The sequence below is a fragment of the Mauremys reevesii genome, linkage group 4, assembly GCF_016161935.1.
Source record: "Mauremys reevesii isolate NIE-2019 linkage group 4, ASM1616193v1, whole genome shotgun sequence".
Taxonomy (NCBI): domain Eukaryota; kingdom Metazoa; phylum Chordata; order Testudines; family Geoemydidae; genus Mauremys; species Mauremys reevesii.
This window is the reverse complement of record NC_052626.1, coordinates 115,409,871-115,434,389: the sequence shown is the minus strand read 5'-3', so window position 1 is coordinate 115,434,389 and position 24,519 is coordinate 115,409,871. Positions and strand designations below refer to the sequence as shown.

At 56.8% G+C, this 24,519-nt stretch overlaps 2 protein-coding genes across 9 annotated transcripts in view; one reads left to right on the top strand and one right to left on the bottom strand.

Moving 5' to 3' along the window:
- Nucleotides 1–11,212, top strand: part of PKP3 (plakophilin 3) — a 45,643-nt gene extending 34,431 nt beyond the window's left edge. For both annotated transcript variants that reach the window (XM_039535656.1, XM_039535655.1), the window contains 8 exons: nucleotides 42–216; nucleotides 660–777; nucleotides 2,266–2,430; nucleotides 3,294–3,476; nucleotides 5,179–5,332; nucleotides 6,145–6,337; nucleotides 6,915–7,002; nucleotides 9,512–11,212. In XM_039535656.1, the coding sequence (XP_039391590.1) occupies nucleotides 42–216; nucleotides 660–777; nucleotides 2,266–2,430; nucleotides 3,294–3,476; nucleotides 5,179–5,332; nucleotides 6,145–6,337; nucleotides 6,915–7,002; nucleotides 9,512–9,547 (1,112 nt within the window). In that variant the 3' untranslated portion in view covers nucleotides 9,548–11,212. The remainder of the gene's footprint in view (nucleotides 1–41; nucleotides 217–659; nucleotides 778–2,265; nucleotides 2,431–3,293; nucleotides 3,477–5,178; nucleotides 5,333–6,144; nucleotides 6,338–6,914; nucleotides 7,003–9,511) is intronic.
- Nucleotides 11,213–12,587: 1,375 nt separating this feature from the next.
- The window catches only part of SIGIRR (single Ig and TIR domain containing), a 44,070-nt gene continuing 32,138 nt past the window's right edge, over nucleotides 12,588–24,519 (bottom strand). For 5 of the 7 annotated variants that reach the window (XM_039535694.1, XM_039535688.1, XM_039535690.1 and 2 more), the window contains 4 exons: nucleotides 24,000–24,102; nucleotides 22,516–22,666; nucleotides 18,687–18,861; nucleotides 15,807–17,108 (listed from right to left, as the gene is read on the bottom strand). In XM_039535694.1, coding sequence (XP_039391628.1) covers nucleotides 16,903–17,108; nucleotides 18,687–18,861; nucleotides 22,516–22,666; nucleotides 24,000–24,102 — 635 coding nt within the window. In that variant the 3' untranslated portion in view covers nucleotides 15,807–16,902. Of the gene's footprint in view, nucleotides 12,731–15,806; nucleotides 17,109–18,686; nucleotides 18,862–22,515; nucleotides 22,667–23,999; nucleotides 24,103–24,519 lie in introns of those variants that run through there. The other 2 variants (XM_039535691.1, XM_039535693.1) reach the window with 2 other exon arrangements.

Genomic DNA, 24,519 nt, shown 5'->3' with positions numbered 1-24,519 from the left:
GATACTCTCTGGGGCTAAGTGCTGCTTTCTGCGGCCTGCAGGGATCCTGTGGAATCTCTCCTCCAGCGACACCCTAAAGGACCGGCTGGCTCGGGACACCCTGGAGCCACTCACCGACCTGATCCTGACCCCGCTGTCCGGCACGGGCAGTGCTGCCATCATCCAGCAGAACGCCTCGGAAGCGGAGATCTTCTACAACTCCACAGGCCTCCTCAGGTACCAGCTCTGCCAGCCCCTGGGCACGGAGAGCATTCCCTGTGCCCTGGCCACTGAGCCACGTAGGCTGGGAGCCAAGAGCAATGGAGACTTTCTAGGTTCTAGTATTGGTTCTGGCCCTCAGTGTTATGAACGAGGCCTGCATGCCCCCTGGGCGGCACACTGTATCCCCAGTCCTCATGCTTCAGGGCCCGAACTGGGGAGCAGCCAGGGTCAGGCAGCAATGCCCAGCCCAGAGTTAATATTCCACACAGAGGGACGTTACAAGGGGTTCCCAGCTCCCTCGGCAGCATCCAGTGTTGGCCACTGTTGGAGCGGGAATCCGCCCCTAGATGGGCAATGGCTTTGGCCTGGCAGAGAAGGGGGTCCTGGCAGAAGTTGAGGGCATGGGTTGGCAGGGGAGATTCCGTCTCACAGTGCTGGGCCCTGGGTTCCCCCTGCAGGAACCTCAGCTCCGCCAGCCAGCAGACCCGGCAGAAGATGCGCGAGTGCCACGGGCTGGTGGACTCCATGATCAATTACATCAACAGGTCTCTGGAGGTGGGGAAGTCAGAGGACAAGGTGAGGCCCCCGCCCCCAGAGGGAGTCTGCGTCTGCCTGTCTGTGCTGGGGATCCAGCCCCTCATCTTCACCGCCTCGAGTGAACAGCCTAGGCTGGGGTGTGGCTCAGTGTGGGCGGGAGTGAGGCTCTCTCACTGTCTCTGCTTCCTCCTGGCTCAGAGTAGCACTTCACCGCGGTACCAATGTCCTTAGCTCCGCCCCACATGCCTGAGGTTCGCTAGGCCCTGCCCCAAAGGGCTTATCTCCCCTGCCCCCGGCAGCACAGCACAGGCACCAGCCCTGACCTCGGCCAGCCTTCAGCCTCCCCCGTGCGGCCTGGCCAGCCCTGCGAGGCTGCGCTGATGGTAGCTGGTGCATACCCGGGCCACCCTGTTCCCAGGCCGGTACTGGGCCGTGCCACCCCCGCTTGAGAACAATGGGGTGTCCCCCCCCACCCTCACCCCACCCCCGCCGCCAGCCTGCAGCCTGCCATGGCTCTGCCATACGGGAGAGCAGGCTGGGCCAGCTGAGTGCCCTGGGGCTGTTCCATGGCGAGTGGCTGGGGGGACCAGGTGTAGTCCCCACAGGCAGCCTAACCCCTAGAGCTGCTGCTGTCATAGCCGCCAGCCTCCCGGAGCCCTTTGCCAGCTGATCGGCCATGGGCCATCCCGAGCCTCCTGCTAAACTCCTGCCCCAATGGAGAGGCCGTGCAGCCTATGTGCAGCACCCCCGGGCCCCTCCCCTGCACACCTCTTCAGGAGAAGGAAGGCAAGGGGCTGGCTCCGGCAGTCCGTAGCCTGTGTCTGAGCCACGCTCCCCTGAGAGACGGGGCCTTCTGACCCAGACGGGAGGTGCCCCAGCGGCAGGGGACCGTGCCTGGGAGGACGTGGGGGTTGGGATGCTGGGAGCAAGGCCAGGGCTGCAGGGGGGTCACTCAGGACCCCTTCGGCCCCGAAGGCAGAGTGTTTCCATTCGGAAAGCTCGTGCCTCCGTCCGCCTCTCAGGTGCAGGCTGAGCCATGCTCCAGCTCTCCGCAACAGCGCCACGGGGACCACAGGTCCTGGCGCGTCTCGGCCCCGCCGCCAATGGTCTGAGTAGCGGGGTCAGTTTCCCAAGCCAGGCAAGATGGAGAAGGGAATGGGAAGCTGATCGCCCCCCACCCCTGTGAACCGTCCGAGGGCGGGGCAGGGCTGTGTCCCTGCTCACTGGGAGCCCCTCAAACCAGGGCACTGAGCCTGGAGAGCGAACTGACACCCCGATACCAGGGTGATGGGCACATTAGCCATGGGCTGGCCGGCTGTGGGCTTTGTTGGTCGCATTGGCACTGCAGGAGCATTAACCCAGCCCTGATGGGAGGCCCTGTTCCCAGCCTCCTCTTTGGCTGGGCCCAGGCTCTAGTCAGCAGTGCTGGGCGGGACGGTCCAGCCAGCGCCTCTCCCACGTGGGCTCTGAAAAGCGAAGCAGCTGGAGTGAGTGGCCCCGGGCTGATCCCCCTTCCCCAATCCCCAGAGCGTGGAGAACGCCGTGTGCGTGCTGCGGAACCTCTCCTACCGTCTGTACGACGAGATGCCCCCGTCCTCGCTGCAGCGGCTGGAGAGGCAGCAGAGGGATGGCACCGCGGCGACGGGGGAGCTGGTGGGCTGCTTCAGCCCCCAGGGCAGGCGAGTGCGAGAGGTGAGAACGGGGTGGGCGGGCGCATCCTGGGGGATGATGGGGGGAAGCAGGAGGGGACTCAAATAGGACATGGCCAGTGAGTGATGAGCTGGGTCACTGCAACGAGGAGCGAGCAGATAATTCGTTCAGCTGCCCAGGGCCAGGCCAGAAGCCTCCAGTGGGCAATGGATCAGGGTGTGTGTGTGTAGATGTGGGTGTAGATGTAGATGGGTAGAGACTGATCAGATAACTGATCACCTGGTGCTCTTCCAAGTCTGTGATTGGCTGAGAGCGGGCGCACCTTCCCATGAGGGACATTTAAAATCGATTTCCAGGAATACTTGTGTGCCTGGCTTTGGAACGCTCCCCTGGTGAGCCCACGTGGCCAGCTGAGGTGGGCGGAGTCACAAATCAAGGGATGGAGTCGGGTGCTCATAGGGGCACAGGTGATAGGGAAGAGAATGGGGGTCAAGGGGATGGGAGGGGCCAAGATGCCATGGCCCCATCACTTTTAAAAGTGGCCGGAAGGGCTGTGCCCTTCCACTGGTGGCCGTAAGGGCAAGTGAAGGGGGGAGTGGGGGAGAGGAGTGAGTGGGGGAGGAGTTTTGAGGGGAAGAGGCAGGGTGGGGGCGGGGCCTCAGGTGAATGAGCAGTGCGAGGGTGAGGGCAGGGCCTATGGGGGGAAGGGGCGGCATGGGGGCGGGGCCATCGTTCAAGTGCCAGTGGCCCCCCAACTTTTAGGGAGGTTGCGTTGCTCCTGGGTGATAGGGATGTGGGTCATGGGGCTGGGGACGGAGGTGAGAGGGAAGCGGGGCTGCCCCATGTGCACAGGGCCCCTGTAGGGCTGCGTTTCCTTGTTGACGGGCAGGTCTCTCTCCCCCCAGCACATGAACACAGACATGGTGACCTTCACGGAGGTCTCCAAGGACCCCAAAGGGATGGAGTGGCTCTGGAACCCGCAGATCGTGGGCATCTACAACCGGCTGCTGCAGCGCTGCGAGCTGAACAAACACACCACGGAGGCGGCCTCAGGGGCGCTGCAGAACATCACCGCTGGAGACCGGAGGGTGAGGTTGAGCCCAGGGACAGGCCAGTCCCATCCCGCCCAGGCTGAGTCCTTCCCCTTGGCCATGGTGGCCTCTGACAGACTAGTGCCCTCAGCCCACACATCCCCCAGCCTGGCACAGACTGGCAGGGGTGAAAGTAGAAATAGGGACTTACCGTTATGGGGCTGGGTTGGGGCCGGCTCTGGCCCCCGGAAGGGGTGGGGCCTCAGGCGGAAGGGGCAGGGATGGGGGGGTCAGAGCCAGCCCCAGCCCACCCTGTACTGGTAACTGCCCTCCCCATCCCCCGCCAGGGTAGCAGCAGCAGCCGGGGGCTGCAGCAGCAGTTTAAGGGGCCCAGGGCTCGGCCACCACTACTATCCCGGGCCCTTTAAACCGCTGCCTGAGCCCCCAGCTGCCACTGCTACCTCAGGGCTCTGGCAACGGGCTCCGGCAGCTATTTATAGGGCTGGGGCCGTAAAGGCAGTGGGAGCCCCGGGCTCTTTATATAGCCCCCGGAGCCCTGCCACTACTCCAGGGCTCTGGGGGCTATTTAAAGAACCCAGGACTCCCCTGCTTCTACCGCCCGGCCCTTTAAATAGCCGCCAGAGCCCTTGGGTAGTGGTGGCGGGGCTCCAGCAGCTATTTAAAGGGTCCAGGGCAGTAGAGGCAGCGGGAGCCCCGGCCCTTTAAATAGCCCCCACAGCCCCGCTGCTGCTATCCCAGGGCTCCAGCAGCAATTTAAAGGGCTTGGGCTTTAAATTGCTGCCTGGGGAAGCCGGGCTGCCCCAGTACGGCGCACCGGCTCGTACCGGCTTACTTTCACCTGTGCAGACTGGAGCCACCACTGCGGAGAGGCCCAGCCTGAATCAGCCCCGGAGGCTGGACTTCGCAATGTGGCAGTGCAGGGAGGCTGGCTGCGCTGTAGGTACCCAGGGCTTCTGGTCACCTCTGCCCAGCTGCTGAGGGTGAGATGACTGGTGTGCAGTGCCAAGTGGGCATTTCTCAGGGCTGTGGCATGGCTGAGCGGGTCCCCCAGCGCTGAACTGTGGTGGTATCCCACCTCTGCCTTGCCCACCCCAGCGCCCTGACACTCCACAGCCCAGGGCTGCCAATGTCACTGTGTCTGTATGCCAGGGTGGGCACTCAGCCAGCCAGGGGCAGGCTCCCGCCCTCCCAGCCACCAGGACTAATGCCCCAGGGAAATGAAGAGAAGAGGGAGCGGCACAGGGGGAAAGGAGACCAAATCCCAGCAGTGGCCTGCACACCAATGCCCAGAGGGATCAGGCTGAGCCGAGCCTCTGTACCCACCTTCCAGGAAGTGACTCCACCTGCCCTGGTCTCATCCCCCATTTGCCCACCATTACCTGGCAGCTGGCAGCATTCAAGGGCAGGCTGGGAACAGTTGTGCCTCCAGACCTCCCTACTACAGCAGAGTTGTCTCTGGGCAACCACTTGCGGCGGAGGGTGAAATACGGGTGTGGGCTAGGGAGGGCAGTGCCAGAGGGATGGAGAATGGGGCCGGGGGATGGGGTGGTAGATATGGGAAGGAGAGTGGCAGGGATCAGGTGGATGCATGGTGGGGTGGGCATGGGGGGGGATACGCAGGCTAGGAGTGGAAGGGATGGGGTTGGGGACAGGTGTGGTAAGGGTGGGGTAGGTCGGTATTGAATGGCCCAGAGTGCAACACTCCTGTGACTCTCCCTTTCTCTATCCCCATCCCCAGTGGGCCGGCGTGCTGAGCAGGGTGGCTTTGGAGCAGGAGCGGATCCTGAACCCCGTGCTGGACCGAGTCCGCACGGCCGACCATCACCAGCTGCGCTCCCTGACGGGACTGATCCGCAATCTGTCCCGCAACGCGCGCAACAAGGACGAGATGTGTGAGTGCTGGGGGCGGAGGCAGCAGTGGCCGTCGATGGCAGCAGGGGTTAGATGCGGCAGGAGCTGCTGCTAGCAACAGGCCACTCTTCTGAGAGACCTTCCCAGCTCCTCTTACTGCCTGTGCTTCTGGGGGAGCGTCCCCACCATCATCCCTGGGACCAGCCAGGCCTAGTTAGCTCTATCTCACTCCCCTGGGCACATCAATGCCTTCCAGGCCCAGAGGGGCCCAAACACCCCAGTAGATCTCTGCACAGATGGGCCTTCCCTACCTTGGCTGATGGCATGACCCCTCTGCGCACACAGCTGGAGCACTGGCAGCAGTGATGGGTGTAATCTACATTGCAAAAGAATAAACAGTCTAAGCCACTCGTCTCCCCCTCGGACGCTCACAGCATTTCCAAGGCCTCAGATGTTTTAACAGCCTTTTCCAAGCTGAATCCCTATTTATTTTCTGCCCATGCGTCTAAGCACCTTTTGTGCTATTAAAATACCACAGGTGGATGCATAGGGGTCTCTCGGTCCTCACTAGCTTTCGCACCTCCCCTCAGTTCAGTGCCACCTGGGAACTGCGTGGCTTTACTGCTGATTCCCTGCTTTAGGCCATTCAGTGAGACCAAGGAAGTCCTGGTCTTTGCTGCACCCATTAGGCCTCTCTCCGCATTGCACGTGTTGCTGTCCTGTCACCCAGGCCGCTGGCCATCTCCACTCCAAGCTGCTGCGTGGCCTGGGTGACACTGTGGTGGCACCAGTCCCAGTGCTTTGCTCCAGCTCGTAGAGCCAGCCCTTGACGCTGGTCTGTTTGCCTCGGCAGCGACCAAGGTGGTGAGCCATCTGATTGAGAAGCTTCCAGGAGGCGTCGGTGACAAGGAGCCCCCCACCGACGTCATCGTGAACATCATTGCCGTGCTGAACAACCTGATGGTGGAGAGCCCTATCGCCGCCCGCGACATCGTCTACTTTGACGGCCTCCGGAAGCTCTTCTACATCAAGAAGAAAAGGGACAGGTAGGATCAACATCTGAGAGCCTCTTCCTGGCCTGTGTTTCCAGATCAGTGTGGTGGGAGACGGGGACTTCCTGGACAGTCTGAAGCCCCTACCCCACTCAGAGCTTGGGCTGGTCTGACTCCCTGGTACACACTCCAAGAGCTGTCCCATGACCACCGAGAGGGTCTTGCCAGGAATTCCTCCCATGGAGTCATTCCAGGTCCTTACCCTAAGGGAGCGCATCTTGGGGAATAATCCTCTCACCCCGAGGTTTTTATGGGGCACTCCTAGCCACCCAACTTCATCTTCCCAGTAGTTGGCTGGCCCATGTGTCAGTAACTTCTCCAGCCACATCCAGCATGGTGGTCATGGTGAGGGACCCTCAGGCCTGACTGCAGCGGTGACCATCTAGTCCTAGTGTACTCCATGGCTTCGCCTCTCCTGCTCTCCCCCCGCTGCCGAATCCTCACCCTTTGTTCAGAGCGCCTCTCGCATAGCACCCTCTGTTCCCGCTTGTATTGCCTGGACCCGTGCCAGACAGACACTAACAGGAGAGGAACAAATAGTGTCATTGTGTCCTCTGTGTGTTTGCCCTAGCTCGGACAGCGAGAAGTCCTCCAGAGCTGCTTCCAGCCTGCTGGCCAACATGTGGCAGTACACCAAGCTGCACCGGGACTACAAGATGGTACGTTCCTCCCTGAGCCGGCATGCTCGGCACTAGCTCAGCTGAGGATCTGGCTGGGTGGCTCCGCTCTGGGGTGGAGCCAATGCTCTCTTTCGGGTTGGCTTGCACATGGTGGGAATCTCCCTGAAGGCATTGTCTAGACTAGGACAAAAGGTGTATTGTTAGTGTGCGTTAGCTGCCATAGGGTAACCTAGAGAGCTGGTCTAAAACATTTCAACCCAACCATTTTCCATGGGGAAATGCAGTTTTGTCAAAATCTGCACATTCTGTGGGAGCGTGCTGATCTCAGTGGGAAAGCATCAAAGGGTTTTGTTTTGATAAAGTCAAAGCGTTTCATTTCAACTTTATTGTTTGCATTTAATTTTGATGTATATTAGAATTTCAGTATTATCTTTATGTACTTTAGAGAGTACACATTGTGGTTTATGTGGTTTGAACATTGTCAAAAATATCAACATTTTTTAATCCAAACTTTTCAGAAGTTGTGCTCCGTGGACAATGCTGACTTTTTGAAACAAATGTTTTGAAATTTGTTTTTATTCCAAATGTCGGAATTTCCTGCCAAAGGGAAATTCTGTTTTCCTACCTGCCCTAGTTACTCACTTGTGCTAAGGCTGTGTGGTGACAGGCAGGGCGCATGCGTGCTTCATTCATGGTAGCTCAGTCGAGTTAGCTTAACTCAGTTGCAAAGCCCCATCAAGATGCAGGCTAACACATCTGCAGCTGGCTGTGTTGGAGCTCAAACTTGACCAGCTCTGTGTGCATTAAAGGCACTAGTCTAGATGTGTCAGCTAACATGACCTCATTGAATCCTAGTCGAGGCAAGGCCTTGTGTGGACTGGGGATCCTCCTTTCATTCTTGTTTGAGCAGTGAGGGGAGGCAGCCGGAGCCCAGGCATGTTACAGGGAATAATTCACACCCAGGAAGACACACGTACAAACGACCTGGGGTCCAGCAGGTGGTGGTGGGCGGGAAGAGGCTGGTGTTCAAGGGCCTTAACTTTAAGAACTGGGAGTTCAGTCAGCCTGGAGGGGGGTGTATCAGGGTCTCCCCAAACCCTGCCTTGGTTTCCCCACTCCTGCGTAAGCTGGGAGACCAACTCACTAGCCAGTGCATCAATGAACCTCCCACCACGGTCACTACTTCATTGGCTTTTCCCAGGGCTGCATTGTGCAGACACAGTTCAGCTTCAATCCCAACAGGAAAACCTAGGCCCTGCTGCCTGCCCTGGGCCCTGCAGGGCTGCTTCTGCTGCAGCCCACCCAGCAAGGCCCCCCAGCCAACCCTTTCCCCTAGCAGAATGGCACGGTCCCCTCCAGAAGCCTTCCCATGGCTTTCCCCCCTAAGTGAGCTGCTGGTTGGCCTGTTATCTCACCAGCTGGGAGGGGCAGCTGGTTAGTGACAGGTGGGGGCTAAGCCCGATTCTCCCCCCCACCCCACCCCACCCTGGGACAGGAGTACCTTGGGAAGGCAATGGGGAGCTGTGGCCAGCCTATCGGTCTGCACCTCTAAATACTTGTCCTTGTGTTCAGTTCTCCGCCTCCTGAGGATTTTAAAACTATCTAATCTTCCGAATCAAGGTGTGGCCAGTCACCCCCGCAGGGAGGGAGAGTGACACACACCAGGATCTCTTTAACCCTAGGCTTGCCAAGAGCTTTGAGGCAGGCTCAGGGCATGACATCCCAGGTGACTGGGGGCTTCTTCTTGCATCCAAGCAGTGAGCACAGTCAGCTGATAGGGCCTGTTCGGCAGGGGCCTCAGCACAGCACTCCCTAAACTTCCTGGGCTCAGCATGAAACCTGGGCTGAATTCCCCATCTTGATCTGAGGTGCTAAAATGGAGCCTGGTGGGCTGGGGCCCGTCACCTCTTGCAGGAGACTCCTTGGTACTCAAAGTAAGGCCACCTGCTCCGTTTTATGCAAACTAGATGTGCCCTTGGAGTCCTGGGGAGATGCCAATGCAGCCCTCGGTTGGGCAAAGTTTGGGTGCCCCCGGGATCGACGCACCAGTTGGCTGGGGGGGATGCCTAGGAAATTGAGAAGCAGCCTGTTAATGGGAAATACGCAGGGTCCCCATTCTCAGACTGTCCCTCGCTGCCTCACCACTCCTGGTCCTGGCTTCGCTACAGCGGCCTCCTCTCTCCTCTTCGATTTCCTTGGCCCTGTAGCTCGATGTAACTTTGCTCAGAAATGAAAGGACGGCGATAGCCACGCACCCCCCACCAGGGAAGAATGGCCTTGGGGGAACCAAGGAAGGGGACGACGTGTCCTATCGGCCCTTAGTCTGGTTACAGCCTTACCTTGGTGTGACCTGCCTAGTGCAGTGCGACCCCGGGGGGCCCAGGAAGGAGAGATGTTTTCTGTGGCCCATATTTTTAAGAGTGATGAGTGATTTGTGGGGGGCCCAACCTCAGACCCCCTTCACAGAGGGTGGGTCTCGCCCACTTTAGGGAACACAGGCCTCGGCGGAAATCTCTCTCCTTAGGACCAATCTGTTTGTGTCTTGCAGAAGGGCTACCGGAAGGAGGATTTCCTAGCTCTGTAAGGACGAGCAGCCCAGGCGCGGCAGAGACGGGACTGACCAGCCCTAATGCTCCCGATGAAAATTGTCCTCACAGCAGCACAGACTGTGGCTCTGCCGCAGGAATCCCGCCTTGCTGCAGCTCCCGTTCTCCTCCATCTAGACTAGCAGCAGCTTGGCTGGCCTGCCTCGTTTTTGCATTCATTACAGCTTCTTCTTCAAGCATATTGGGAGCCTCTCCTCCCCTGGGGACATCAGGGGCAGCCTTCGCTCCAGCAGCACTGCGCTGGGCATGCCCCAGGGAGAATTCACAGGACTCCGCTTGGCAGGCCCTGCCGATGTCACAGGAGTCCTGCCAGCACCTGCAAGGACACTAAGGGATCTTTGCACAAGGTCTTCTTGGACCTCTGGATTACTCCTAACGCAGTATGTCTCTATGGTTATTATTCCCCGCGCACACCCACCTTCCCATGGACTTGTATTTTTTTAAATTAAGGAGGATCTCAGCTCTGTTCTGGGGTCTGTGGGATTTAAAGGGGAAGGCGTGCACACAGTGGGACATTGGTGTCAGGAGCCCCAGGCTGCCTGGGGCTAGTGGGGCCATACTTGTCTAGTTGTGGTGGGTGTCTGAGGCTTGTCTCATGCTCACAACGTATTGGGAAGCAGGGGGTGGCATGGTTATGTTGTGGTGCTTGTGGATCTGGGTTGAAAGGAATATGGCAAGATAAACACAGGACAGAGCTAGCCAGGGGTGTTATTCACCCCGTCTTCTTTAGCACTAGTTACCCTTTACACCAGGCAGGGTCCCAACTATAGCCAGACCCTCATGCCAGCGCCTGTCAGAGGGTGAGCTGGCCGACCCTATGCTAATCAGAGGGCAACTCCCTCCCTAAAGCTGCTCCAGGGCCAGCCTCGCTCTGGCTTTCTCCACCTGCTTCCTGGGAGCTGGTGTTCTCAGTGCAGCAGCATTTCCTCAGCCCCCTGTACAGGTAAGTGTGTGCTCTGTTAGCTAGCAGGAATGCCTGGCATGTGCTGACAGGGACTCCCCAGCCTATGGCAGAGCCACAGCTCTCTAGGAGACAGGGCTCATTAACAGAGTTGCTAAAGGTCGTTTGCGAGTGGAGTATTTAAATCCGATTCAAGAGCAGGCATGTGCTGGGCTGCCGGGCTGCACGCCATGCAGGCTGGGTTTTGTGCTCTGTGCTCCCGTGGCTGGCTGCAGGCTGGTCAGAGGCAGGCTGGGTTGGCGGGTGGGGTCGTGCTGCCTGTTGGGGGTGTTTAGCGCTGCACTAACAAAAGCCTAATACAAACAGCTGGGGAAAGTGGTTGCTGCAGGAACAAACCAAACCCCGTGGAGAAACTTCAGTGTCTGAGCACTTGTGACCTTTCGCCCGAACGTAATAGGGAAGGGCCCAGCCAGTGGCTAAAGGGAGTCAGTCTGAGCTGCCTGGGACGATTAGCCTTGCTTCTGAATTACATTGCCCTAAAATGCTTGCGCTCGCATGGAAACCTGGACGCACCTGCATGATGAAGGGCTGCACTTTCTTGTTCATTGATGACTCTGCTGCAGGAGTGCCCCAATCGGGTGTCTTCCTCATAGTCCAAATCGGATAATGACATTCTGCCCAGATTCAGCTTCATTTGGCTTTCTAAAAGCTGGGGCATTGCTGGCACAGAACAGGTTCTGTGTTCCCCTGCGGGGGCGGGGGGGGGGGAGGAGGTGGGTCTTGTATTAGCTGTACAGTCTGAAGCACTTTGGATGAAAGCTGATTAAACTCCTGGCTTGGCCTGTGCACTATGTTTGGTCGATTACTGGAGTGTTAAACAGCCCTCCTGGCTCCCGCACCTGCCCTGTGTGGTGGGAATGAGGCTGGTTGGGGGCCTCTGACTGGGAGCGGCTCGCTGCTTTGGAAGCAAGCACTGAGCCGAGGCACCAAGCCAAAGGGCCTTTGGGGTAGCTGTAACCGAGCAGCACTCACACCTTGAGCAGGTGGCCTGCTGTGTCCTACAAAGGGTTAGCCAGCAGCCTGCCCTGGAACTGCAGGGGCTGCTCGTTGGAGGAGTCCCTCCCACGCCGTGTCCCCCACACTAGCCCAGGGGCTCATGGCTGCAGCAGAAGGGGTGCTTGGCCTCACACCCAGTGCCCCTGAGATGATTCAGCTGCTTCCTCTGGCCTGACCTCTGACACAAACTGGGAGGCACTGACAGGTCTTGTCCCGGGTGCTGCTGTGACTGTAATGGTCAGTCCTGTGTAGGGCGACCAGATGTCCCTATTTTATAGAGACAGTCCTGCTATTTGGGGCTTTTTCTTCTATAAGTGCCTGTTACCCCCCACCCCGTCCCAATTTTTCACACTTGCTGCCTGGTCACCCTAGTCCTGTGGTAGCTACGGGCCGAGCGCTGCCTTGCTCCAGCCCTGTGCCCGTTGTACCTGTACGTGCTGGAGCTAGGAAGCTCCCTGGCACAGCTGTAAAGTCGAGGTGGGTGGGTTTTTACAAAGCGGGGTTGGGTGTGTTTTTTCCTCTGCCATTTTTAAATCCTTGGGGCTCAGTCCTGGCCTGGGTCACATGGGGCGCAGCGATAGCTGTGTGACGGCAGGCAGAACTGAGCCCTTGGGGTCACGCTGGAAGCTTTATTTGCCTGAATTAAACATGTGCCCCCATCCTGGTGGGTGGGCAGCTGCCCTTTGCTCCCCTGCCCTGTGGGGTGGGGCAGGATTCCCAGGGAGCATTCGGAGCTCTTCTTTGGAGCCCCACTGCCATTCACACGCCCCTGTGGCTACCCAACCACGGGTTGGGTGAGGGGGCTTGCAGAGTGGCAGGTAAAGTGTATTTCCTGACACACACCATGGAGAGGAGTTGGCTGGCGTGGAAAACAGGCTGAGCACTGGGCAGCATCTCCTTGCGAGGTTCCCTCTGGGGAACAAGGGACAGGCTCGCAGCCCCCCTGCCTGAGCCATTTAAAATGCAACTGGACAAAACACTGGCGATTATAGCAGGGACCAGTCCTGCTCTGACTCCCACAGCGGTGGGACTAGATCACCTAATCTCTCTTCCCATCTCAACCTCGCCTTTGTTAGAGGGGGCCCGGCTGGGATCCGCTCGCTATTGTAGCAGTCTGGTTTTCCCTTCAGAGGGCATGAGGCTCTGACTGGTGGACAGGAGACGCTGTGGAAGTGCTGTACTGTGCTGTCTCTCTGGTGTTTCCCTATAGAAAGCAAGTCACTAGATAAGCAGAGAGCCCAGGGGATGGGGTAGCAGCAGAATGGATCAGGGGAGTCTGGGTAATTATGATAAGAGAGGTAGCTTCAGCAACAGACCCAAACTGCATCAGAGGAGACGGTTCAGTACCTTTGACAGAAACCTGAGGCCAGATGCTACTCCTGGTGACACCAGGGTACTGCTGCTGGGGAGTGAGTGGTTTGACCCCAGCGTAGCAGGTACCAGAGTCTGGCCTCCAAGCCCTTGGCTGATGCCAAGCAGGGTTCCCAGGTGAAGCTGGCATCTCAGGGTGTTTGTCTTCCCCAGCCAGGAGTGGAGTCATTTGTGTTCCCTAAATAAAGGCCTTGACTAGGGTGACCATATGTCCCAATTTTATAGGGACAGTCCCGATTTTTGGGTCTCTTTCTTATATAGGCTCTGATTACCCCCCCACCCCCATCCTGATTTTTCACACTTGCTGTCTGGTCACCCTAGCCTTGACCAGGGCATGGCTCAGAGTTCTTGCCGGTGTGTTTATGAGAAGGAAGAGGGGAAAGGGCAAGGATGCTGCTGTCAGGTTAATTCTACATTCTAACCCGGCCTACTACCCATGGGCAGGAGAGCCGGGGCCAGCAGCAGAAGACAAGCAGTAGCCTGAGTGCAGCACCTCCTAGCCACAGCACGGTAATGTCTCGCCTCTGCTGTCCCTTCCCAGCTAGGTATAGCTCAGATCAGGTAACCCCCAGAGGAGCCCTGCCATCTAAACCTTCCTTACTGCCCATCTGACCAAAAAGTTTCCTGACACTAAAGTCAATTGCTTTAAGGAGGGCTTTGTAATGAGTGCAAGTAACCTGCAGCAGTTCTGGAGTCAGACCACTGGGGTTGTGAGCTTCTTGGCTTGCACCTGCTAAGCAGGGCTGGGCTGGTCACTAGGGAGCACTGGTGAGGTGGTAGATGACACTCCTCCAGCATGAATGCAGAGCCAATGCCCTAGCGGGGCACTGGGGATGCTGCTGCTGAGTTTTGCTTCACACTTGGCTCATGTGATCAGGGCCGCCCAGAGGGGGGGGGGCAAAGGGGGCAATTTGCCCCGGGTTCCGCAAGGGCCCCCAAGAGAACAGCGGAGGCTCCTGCCTCCCCTCCTCTCCTGGAGCCTCAGCGCACCAAGCGCCAAGTCTCCGCCGGAGCCCCTGAGCCCCGCCCCGCTCAGAGCCGCGTGGTGAGGGGGCGGGGCTGGGAGCTCCGGCCTGAGCTCTGCTCCCTCCGCTGGGCCCGGAGCTCCCAGCCCCGCCCCCTCCCCACGCGGCTCTGAGCGGGACGGAGCTCAGGCCCCGCCGGAGACACGCTGCGGCTGTTCAGCCGAGGCGCTGAGGCTGCGCGTGAGGAGGGAGCCGGGGGTAAGAGGCTGGGGCCGGGGGGGTTGGCTAAAGGGCAGGGAGCCCTGGAGACAGTCAGGGCAGAGGTTGGGGGAGGGGGCAGGGAATGGGGGGGTTTGGATTGTGGGTGTTCTGGGGGTGGATAGGGTCTGGGCCGCCCAGAGGGGGCGGGGCAAGCGGGCGCAAGAGGGCGCTCCCGGTCTTCGCCGGCGGGGGGTCCTTCTGCTCCGGGCGGAAGGACCCCACTGGCGACCACCGCCGGCGGGACCCGCCGACGTGCAGCCCGGTCTTGGCGGTAATGGCGCGGGGGCCCTTCCGTTCGGGACCCGCCGCGAAGTGCCCGAGACCAGCGCGGGAGTCCCCGCGCCAATTACCGCCGAAGACCGGGCTGTACGGCGGCGGCGGGTCCCGCTTCAGCGGTAATTCGGCGGCGGGGGGCTCCCGCCGCGGGTCTTCGGGGCACTTCGGCGGCGGGTCCCGGAACGGAAGGGCCCCCCGCTGCCGAAGACCCTGGGCCCCCGGAATCCTCTGGGCAGCCCTGCATGTGATAACGAAAGGTGCCCCGGTGTTTTGCAAGAGCAGGGATGTTAGCCCCAAGCCCACACAGACTTTGCAATGGCTCATCACATTCCGTTTGCACAAAACACTTTTACAAGCTCCACGGGCGACGGTGTTCCAAGCTGCTGTGCTGTGCTGCTACCTGGCGCTGCTGGGCTCCATCCTCTCAGCTGCATTTCGGGGGCGGAGGAAGCCCTGCTGGACTAGCAGGAAAGGTACCGTATGGACTGTTAGTCACGATCCCTTCATAGCCACAGCTCACTCACGCAGGCAGCCCCTGGGCCTAGCAGTGTTGGTGGCTGTGACTTGCAAATTCAACTGCAAGCCCTTGTGGAGCAGTGAATCTTCAGGACGAGGAACCTCATGCAAAGACTCCCTGAAAGAGCCCCATTCACCTTCCAGCCTCTTAATCATTAAACATTAACAAGCCCATGGATAGTGCTCTGCGGGCTCCCCAGGCAGAGCACAGAAGTTGTCAGCTTTTTGCTTTGTCTTAAGTCTATGTTGTAACTTTCCCTTAGGAGGATGGAGCCGGGAGTCCTCTGGAAGCTGGGGCCAGGCCCACCCCCCCATCTCTTGGTTGGCTTGACCCATCTCTAACCTGATTTGAGAGTGGCAGCAGCCGTTGTCAGAAGCCGGGGGTAGTGGGACCATAACACTGTATCTAGGGTCCAAGCTAGTGCCTCCTAAGTCCTAACTGAAACTGAATGGGGGAAGGGGCATCTCCTGCTAGTCCCCATTGTCTGTGGTGCATCTGTGTCCTGCACTGACCTCTGGGGCCTCTTGCTCACTTCCCTACCTCAGTACAGGTAACACGGGAGAAGTACCGGCTGGGGCCGTGGGTGTGGTAAATACTAGCATTCCCACGGCGAGGGAGCACTGGCATGAAGTGGTGTTGTGCAGTCTGCAATCAAGATCAGAGGCCTTTGCCAACACACCTCAGTCCTGACCTGCATCCCCCCTGCTATTCCAGGCCCGAGTCCCCACTAAGCTCTGCCCCGTCTCCTGCCACTACAAGCCCTCTCCCTGGGGCTGCATGTCACTGCCCAAAGAGGGAAGAACGTGAGATCCCAGCCCTCCTTCCACAAAGAGCTCACAACCTCCATCCTCTCCTAAAACTGCGGGTGGAGGGAAAAGGCCAAGACCAGCTTAAACCAAGTTATTTGAATTGTATTTCAAAACGCAGAAAGAGTGAAGCTGCTGTGTGAATGAAGGAAAGCCTTTCCAAAGCTGGCCGGTGGTCCCTAAGGAACAGCGCGGTAACGCCTGCCCGTGAGCGATGCCGTTACAGGGCACTTCCTGGAGAGAGCGACCCGTCCCTGCTCTCGCTCCTTCACAGGAAATGGCCCCTGCCGAAGTGCTGGTGGTACTAGAACCCCTGAGTAACAAACAGTGCAGCGGGGGCGGGATCAGCCTCTGCTTTCAGCTCCCTGGGTTTTTCTGGTGGCTCTGCCCTCAAGCTGCTTTAACGCCCCTGGCTGTCTCTATTCTTCAGTCATGAGGCTGAGTTAGGTTCCCCCCTAACTCCCATCAGACCTCTGCGCTGTCTGGCCGCTTATCCACACACTAGCTCCAGCTGATGGCTGAGGCCTCCATGGGCATTTCCTGCAACAGTGCTACGTTGTGCTATGGCTCTACATTTATCATCACAAATCCCGGTCACCTTTCAAGGTGACCCCAGCCTTAGCCCTGCTGGTGGTGTCCCCCCAACCCAGTCACAGCAAGACCTAGTGCCTTGGTATAGCCAGGAACTCAGTGCTTGCCAGTATCTCGGTACCCAACGGCCACAACAAAATCCAGCATCTCACTGGCATCTGTTACTGCAATGCCCCCGTAATGGTTCTAGCAATCCCAGAGGCAGCCCTCACCATCTGCAATGCCCTGGCCCCCCTCACAGCACCAGCTTTCCTCAGCCTTTTTCCTCTCCACCACCCCAGTCTCTTTCACCAAGTTCCAGGCAAAAGACTGAATTCTTCTTTCCTAGCAATTTCCCTTGATCCTGAACAGTTGCAAAAACTAAGATCCCCAGCATTTACAGGGGACTGTAAGGCTCCAGTGGGTGGGTAAAAAGTCAGCCCTTTTCTCTGCCTTGGCTTCCCCATAGAGAACACCCAGGAATGGGAGTGCTGAAGACCTGCCCAGGCCTCTGGGTTAAAGAAACTAGCTGAGCAGCACTTCCTTTTAAAGGGACACCAAGATGGCCAGTCCCACGGGAGCAATAATCCCACCGTCTCTGCTCTCCCTCTCAGAGGTCGTCTTCGGTCACGAGGCAGTAGAAGTCTGTCCTTGCTCCGTAGTTGCGTGACCCCAGGTCAGAGATGTCTATTTCGCTCCTCTGGCCCTCTTCCAGCTGCACTTCTTCCATGATGCCAGCTGCTAGTGCTGGTGGTCCATCAGGGCCAGTCATTCGAGGGGGTGGAGGGCCCCTTAAAATGGACCCACGGACACCTGCTGGGATGGAGAGAGAGTACAGATTGGTGGGGGATGGAGGACAGGACCCTCAGAAGTTCCTCCTGTGGCAATCCCAGGAGTTCTGGCTTGCTTTGGGGGTGGAATGGGGATTTTTGGATAGAGACTACAGGGCTTTCCTACCACCGAATAGCAATTCTAGGGACAAGCCATACCAGCCAACAGTGGAAGAACAGGAAGTAAAAAAACCAGGAACTGTTCCTCCTAGTGAAGAGCAGTTGCCGCATCTCCCGGTCACACTCTTCCCAAACTCCCTGCCAGTGCCCTGCAAAGCTAGAGAACAAGGCTGCCCCAGGATCCCCGCACTCTGCTGCACTAGCCTAAGAAGGGAAGCTTTGCCATGCATTGTGCTGGGATGCAGCACACAACTAGTAACTCCTGTTCCTGACAGTTGGGTGCCTGAGGCCTGATAACTTGCTGTCAGGCTGCAAAGAACACCTGGCAGAATCACTGCAGTGGTCCTGTCTGAACTCCAGCCAGCTGTGCCAAGCCCATCATTTCTCCATTCGCCGCCTAACAAGACAATCACTGGGCACAAACAAGCTGAGCTCTGTGTTGCCAGCTGCTTGTAAATCTTTTATAAGCACAGGACTTATTTGAATCCTGTTACTAAAATTAAAATATATTTCCCGGCAACTCAGCATGTGTTAACAAATCCTGGACTCCCTCTCCAAGTCCTCTGGGGCAAACACCAGTAAGCGCACCTCCCTCCCACTACTCCAGCCAACAGCAGCTGTTCCAGAGGCTTGGGAAGAGACGAGACCCAGCAATCATCACTGTCTTTTCGGCCTGTGAAGGAAACAAATGGCCACTGGTATAACCCTTCCCTTCTATTTAGCCCGTGCTCTCTGACGTGTTGACTTGGAGGATAATAGAAGGCTTCAGCCTGCACAGGGAAAGGGATGGGGCCTCCAATTACTGAGCCCTAGTAAACTGTGGGGCTCTCCCCAAGAGGCCAAAAGGGAAGGGTAGGTGGCACGTGTGTGGGTTGGGGGTCATGGAGAGGAGCTGGGGTTGGTGGCCGTCCATGGTGATTTAGTTAGTGCTAGGCATAAATAGCTTGTGTTAGACACGGTTAGCCGACCAGGATTTGATCACATCGAACCCAATCCAAAGTCAAAGACAGAGACAGCCGTGGGGGCATGGGAAGGAAACTCACAGCCATCTCTAGGGGGGAGGGGTTGGGTCAGAGTGCAAGGCTCCAGCAGGCAGCTGCAGAGAGCAGAGGAAGGAGGAAACGTTGAGATGGCTCTCAGTGGCCCTTTGTCATTGCTCATCCCACGAATCCTGACTGTAACCTCAGACGTGAGGTTGGAAATGGTGCTCTGAGGGGTGAACTTTGCTCCTACTCAATCCTAGCTCCACGTGTGGAACACCAACAGGAGGAGGACACACCACGGGAAGTCTGGTCCTATGGGTGCTCGTTCCTAGACACTAGGTGTTCATGGAATAAGTGTCTGCAGCCCAGCCAGTTTGTTGTGACATCCCCCTTTATAGAATGGGGCTCAGAAACTCTGGCAATGGAAGCCATATAAGAACATAGACAGATGGTTACGGTACCCAGGTCTCCCTCAGGATGGGGGTCTCCTGAGTACTCCAGGTAGCTGCTGTGGAGAATCAGCATGGGGTCCTTGTCTTCCTGGAGCTGGGTCTGAGGGTCCGCCATAATCCCCTGGTATGACACCTTCCGTGGCAGAGCCAGGCACAGCTCCTTCCAGAAATCTGACGACGGGGTCTGTAAGGAAGAGGGAGAACCTTGGTAGCATTCCCCTCCAAGCTCTGTTCGAGCCATATCCTTCGCCGAGTGCAAAGCTCCGCAACCCCTGACATGTCTCTGGACAAGTTTCAGCACCTACTTGCTGAGAGCATTCTTGGGGCATGTGAGCTGTGACACATGCAGCAGGTCTGGCTCCTGAAAAGTTTATGGAGACAGAACTCCTTTTTCTGCAGAGGGAGCTGGAAAGTCAGCCAAAAATCAGAGAAAAATTGAATCTTTTTAAAATTTGTATTCTGTCAAGCCTGGAGGCCCCAGCCGCACCCAAGATCCCATTGTGCTAGCCCTGTCTGTAGCTGCAGGAAGGGACAGTCCTTACCCCACCGAGCATACAGTCTAGACACACAAGACAGACAAAGGGTGGAAGGGGAAGCGAAGCACAGATGGGAAGTCCCTTCCCCAGAGAAGGCACCCAGCAAGTCACTAAGAGCTGTGAATAGAACCCAGGTCCCCTGACTAGAAGTCCTCTGTTCTGTCCGCCAGAGCATGTTCCTCCCACAAACTCTTGCCCCTTCTGTGGCATTCCCCACACTCCTGAGTCCCACAGAGAACAGGGGAATGGTGTAATCCTGTCTCTTCACTGGGAATTTCACATTATCTGAACCAAGAAGGATTCGGTGCTACCTTATCTGCAGTGCCAGGATCAAATCTGGAGGAGTAAATGCTGTACAGACATGGCTAAGATCTGACCAATCCAGCTACAAGAAGCTTCCAATCCCCTTCAGTGAGGGGCAAGTGTGGATGGGGCCTGCCATCTCGGCCACTGACAGTCTGGCATGTGCAATGCTTTCTTCTTGAAGCTGGAGGAGGCTTTGCATTTGTTCAGTGCTGCTTCTCTGCTCTAGCTGCACAGCTCCCTGGTGTCAGCAAGGGCATGTCCCTGCACATGTCTGAAGCCCCAGCAACAGAGCTCTGGCAAAGGCTGTACTCAGAAGATGGCCTCTCGCCAAGCTGGGATCAGGAAAAACTAGCAGAACCTGGGTGGAGATCCCGGCAGAACTGCTGAGACTGTATGGAGGCTAGAAGCTGCAGGTCTAGGCTTGGGTTTGAAAAAGGAACAGCTGTGGGAAGCAGTAGGACTTCCTTTTAGGCCCAGGAGAAAGCTTCTGTCCAGCTTCCATGCTAGCTTTCTAGTCTCAAACACGCTGCTCTGGAGAGAGTTAAAGTGCAGGTCTCCCCTAGACAGAATGGGGCTCCAGATCCAGTGGGTGTCGCTGAGTTCAAAGCCAAGGCCCTGGCTCTCGTAACTGCCGGACCCTGGGCTCTGGGATTTGACAGTGGAGTCTTTCCTTCTTCTGCATCGGCACCAGGAATAATGATTCTGCATGATGCCTCCCCTGCTTACATCTGTGCAAACCCATTCCCCTTCCATGGCTTGCACTGGCATAGCCGAGGAGAGGAAGACAGGGGGGTTACACCAGCCACACTGAGGGCAGAATTAGTCCTGCAGAACCCCTATTGCTGGTGATGGTGCAGGGAGGGAAAGAGCCCAGCGTGAGTTTGGCGTTGGCTGTCAGAATTCACATTTGACTTGTGAACTGAGCACTTTTAGTCTGAAATTAGAGACTCGATCCACCCAGGGGTGTGCACAGTGGGGCAGTGGGAGATGTGGGTGAGGACATGGTGCTGACACTCTCTGCCCCCTTTCAAGCTGTGCCCCCGTAGTGCAGAGAAAGTAGTTCCAGCATTTTCCCCAAATGTGGAGATTAGCTGTTGCTGTCCCATAAGTGGGGTGCGCAAGGGCCAGGGACAAGCCAGCCCTAAAATGCTCTTGGCAGTGAAAGACGGCATTAAACTTGGCTTTAGTTGCACCTGTCAAGGCCATGTGAGAAAGGCAGTGTGTTCCCATGAATGTAATGAGCCAAAGGGTTTAAATGGCTGGCTCCATCCTGTGTCAGACACACAGGGGAATGTGGCTAGGCTAATGAGAGAGCCCAAAGGCTCACCGTGTACACCCAACCTCTGTCCGAGAACTGGAGAGGAGTCTATAGCCAAGTGAGTGGCACCAGGGGAGCTCAGCTCTACCAGGGGAGTCCATGCTGATCTCTGAAGAGTAGCACCGCTGGGAATGTAGTTTCTAGACTGAGGAGGGAATGTTGTTAATTGTAGGGAGTGGTTTAAAAATGTGCTGTCACTGTGGGCCTCGCTCTTTACACAGTTAGACCTCCAGTCTCCTGCACAATTGTGTATCTAATTTCTCTATCCCATTACCACATCCGCAAAGGCAGCCTTGGTAAGTGTGGTCATTTCTGTGCACAGACAGGAGACTGGCTGATTTGATGTGCGTCTCTGGGCAAGTCATTTACAGCCCAAGTTTCAAAAGTCCTCAGCACCCAGCAGCTCTCATTCTCAATGGGAGCTAGCGCTTCTGAAAATCTGTCCCGTAGCCTCCGTGTCTGTTTGGAAATGAAGATTCTTCCCCAGCACTGTAGCATGCTGAGACAGCGCTTAACCTACTGCCCATTGTCATCTCTCAGGTTATGGCGCCACCACGTGGACATCTGGGTCACTACCTGGAGCTACAGCACTTCTGGAAACTCCATGCTCCTTTGCCTCTGAGCTTCCAGGCAAGGGAGGATTATGTGGATTACAGGATTTACTGTTCTTTGTGAAAAACCCCAGCCAGCAATTAATGTGAGTAATGTGTCGGTGGCCAGAGGGCTTCTCAAGGAGAGCTCTGTGCAGGGAGCCCAGGGCAGCAGCCAAGAGGCCTGTTGGGGAGAGCTGCAGTGCAGGCTGTTCAAGGCCACTGCACTCTAGTTCTGATATTGCAGGACCCTTCCAGCAGGGCTGCCTAAGGGCTTGTACACACTACCACTTATGTCGGTATAACATATCGCTCAGAGTGTGAATAGCCACCCTGTTGAGTGATGTAAGTTACACCGGCCTGGACAGCGCTATGTCAGCGGGAGAGCTTCTTCTGCCCACAGAGCTACCGCCTCTCATGGAGGTGGTTTGATTATACCGACAGGAGAGCTCTCGCCTGTCGGCATAGAGCATCATCCCCAGATATGCTGCATCGGTGCAGCTGCGATGCTGTAGCACTTCTAACGTAGACTAGCCCTGAGGAGCAATAGGCTTGGCCTGACAGTTCAGCACCTATCATTCCTTGCAGTAGCAATCAGTCTGTGTGGGTTTGGGAGAATCTCTGGTTTCTCTGCTACCTAAGCAGGGTCGAAGTGGAGCTCACTGCCTTCAGAAAGGGAGGCTGCAGCATCTCTTAGTGGCCAGCTCAGGAACGGACAACTGATTGGAGTTAGCCTGCCTTCCCAGTCATAGGGCTAGAGTGGCCATAGCAGATGCCAAGAGGAGGGATGTATAGAGGCAAGACAGTGAAGTGCCCCAGAAGGATTTAGTGGAGAAAATCTTGAAGACCCCGCTCAGCCTATCGCACTCCATTTCTCCAGCTCTGGAGTAGAAGAGTGGCCTTGGCACACACCATTGTGAGGTCAGTGAGAAGAGGGAGCTTCTCAGGCCCTCCACCACAGAGAACCACGTCTACACTTCAGTGCTTCTTGCAAAGTCTGAAATGCTGCTTTGTCAAGGAGAGTGGTACCCAGAGCCTTTCAGCAGCACTGTGAGAAACCTTCCACTCCCACCCCACCCACAGCTTACCATTGAGCCAGCCCGCCAGAGCAGTAAGGTCACAGCATTCTTGTGCTGCTTCAGCAGGTTAATGGCCAGATGCTCTATCTCCCGATACTGGCTTTCAAAGGCGACAAAGATGGGTCTTTGGGACAGTTCCAACAGTCTCAACAGACCGTCCCTGCAATACAAGGCAACCGTTCCAGGGAGTTAGGAGTGCAATGAATCGTGCCTGTTCAGCTAACCCATCTCTTCATTGCCCGGACCAACTGCAAAGCAATGGCAAGACTCCCATTGGCATCAATGAGCACTGGCTTGGGAGCTAACTGCTTTGGAAGCTGGAGAAAGGAGAATAGAGGCAAGGTTTTTAGGGCTTGTAACCACATTATAGGTGGAGCTGGAAGACATGCCTGTAGTTAAGATGCCCAATACTGTCTATGATATGATTGTATTCATTTGCTTATAACTGGCAAACCTTCGCAGTTTGGACTGGAATTTTCCATGCCAGGTGGCTAGCAAATGTTTTAGAAAGTATGAGCTAAAAAGTTGAACCATTTCAGAAAACAAGATATGGGAAGATTTTTTTTTAACCTTTTTTTAAAAAAAGTAAATCTTACAATAGTTTAATTCAGAATCTCTGGCTTTGGAAAAAGAGACTTGAACTTTGGTGGGATGGGGAGGAGGTCACCATGGTGCCCAGGATCAGGGCTGCCCGGGGGAGGGGGGGGGCAAGTGGGGCAATTTGCCCCGGGCCCCACAGGGGTCCCGTGAGCCGCTCCAGGTTTTCAGCGGCACTTCAGCGGCAGGCCCTTCACTCGCTCTCGGTCTTCGGTGGCGGGTCCTTCAGTGCAGCGGAAGACTCGGAGCGAGTGAAGGACCCACCACTGAAGTGCTGCCAAAGCCTCGGTACACCGCCTGGTGAATACAAGCGCCACAAGCAGCAGGGGGTGGGGGAGCTGCGATTGGCAGCACTTAGGCTGCTCTACCACTACCACTTCATTCTTCAGTGGCGGGTCCTTCCCTCTGAGAGGGACCCGCCGCTGAATTGTCACCGAAGACCCGGCCCTGCCCCAGGCCCCCTGAATCCTCTGGGCGGCCCTGCTCAGGATGTGCCTTTTGCTGCCCCTAGGAAAATACACCCAAATCTGGCCTGTGAAAAATTGCAGTCAGTAGAGACTGGTTAGAGTTTGGTTGCTGACTGCTCTGCACTGAGCATGCTCTCGGTCACCCCGCAGGACTTACTTGCAATTGCTCCTCACAGCCACCACAGGCTGCTGTGGCACCAGACATAGGAACTGAGAGCAGGGAGACTCTCCCTCCTGTGCTCTCAGTAACTCCACTGCTGGGCACCCCAGCAGTGTGGAGGAGAATAACATGACTAGACTGCAGAGCGGGGAGAAGAACAGGGTGCAGTTTGCCATGCAGTCACTCTGACAATCTAGTGAGAACTACCTCTGTGCTACTAGGGGAGCAAAGCAGCAGCCTAGAACCCTGCTCAGTGACCAGCCAGTTACCTGAAGTTGTTGATGCACCAGTCTTGCTCCAGGTATGCATACGAGAGAACCACAATGAGGCGCCGGCACCGGCTCACGTTCATAATCAGGTCTGCTGAAGGCTCTACGGGAGTAGGATAGAAATGAGATTCACAGTCACAGCCATGGCAAAGACTAAGCAGAGCCAGAATGGGTCACCAGCACTTCACTAGTCCTCCTCCTGCTCCAGGAATGGGCTGCCTTAGCATCCGAACCCAAACTGAGGGCAACAGGGTGTCCTCACAGAGAGACCCACAGTCTCTCAAACAGCTGAATTCATAACCCAGCCTGTCGTAGAGAGTAAAGTGCTCTTCTCCCAGATGCAGGTTACACTATCGGAGCTGAAGAAAGTGTTTTCCAGTGATTAGAGCAGGGGACCAGGTGTCAGGACTCCTGGGTTCCATCCCCAACTCTCTCACTGAATTGCTATGGGACGCTGGAGGGAACACAACCTTACAGTGCCTCTCTTTTCCCATCTCTAAAACACACGGCTATTGACATC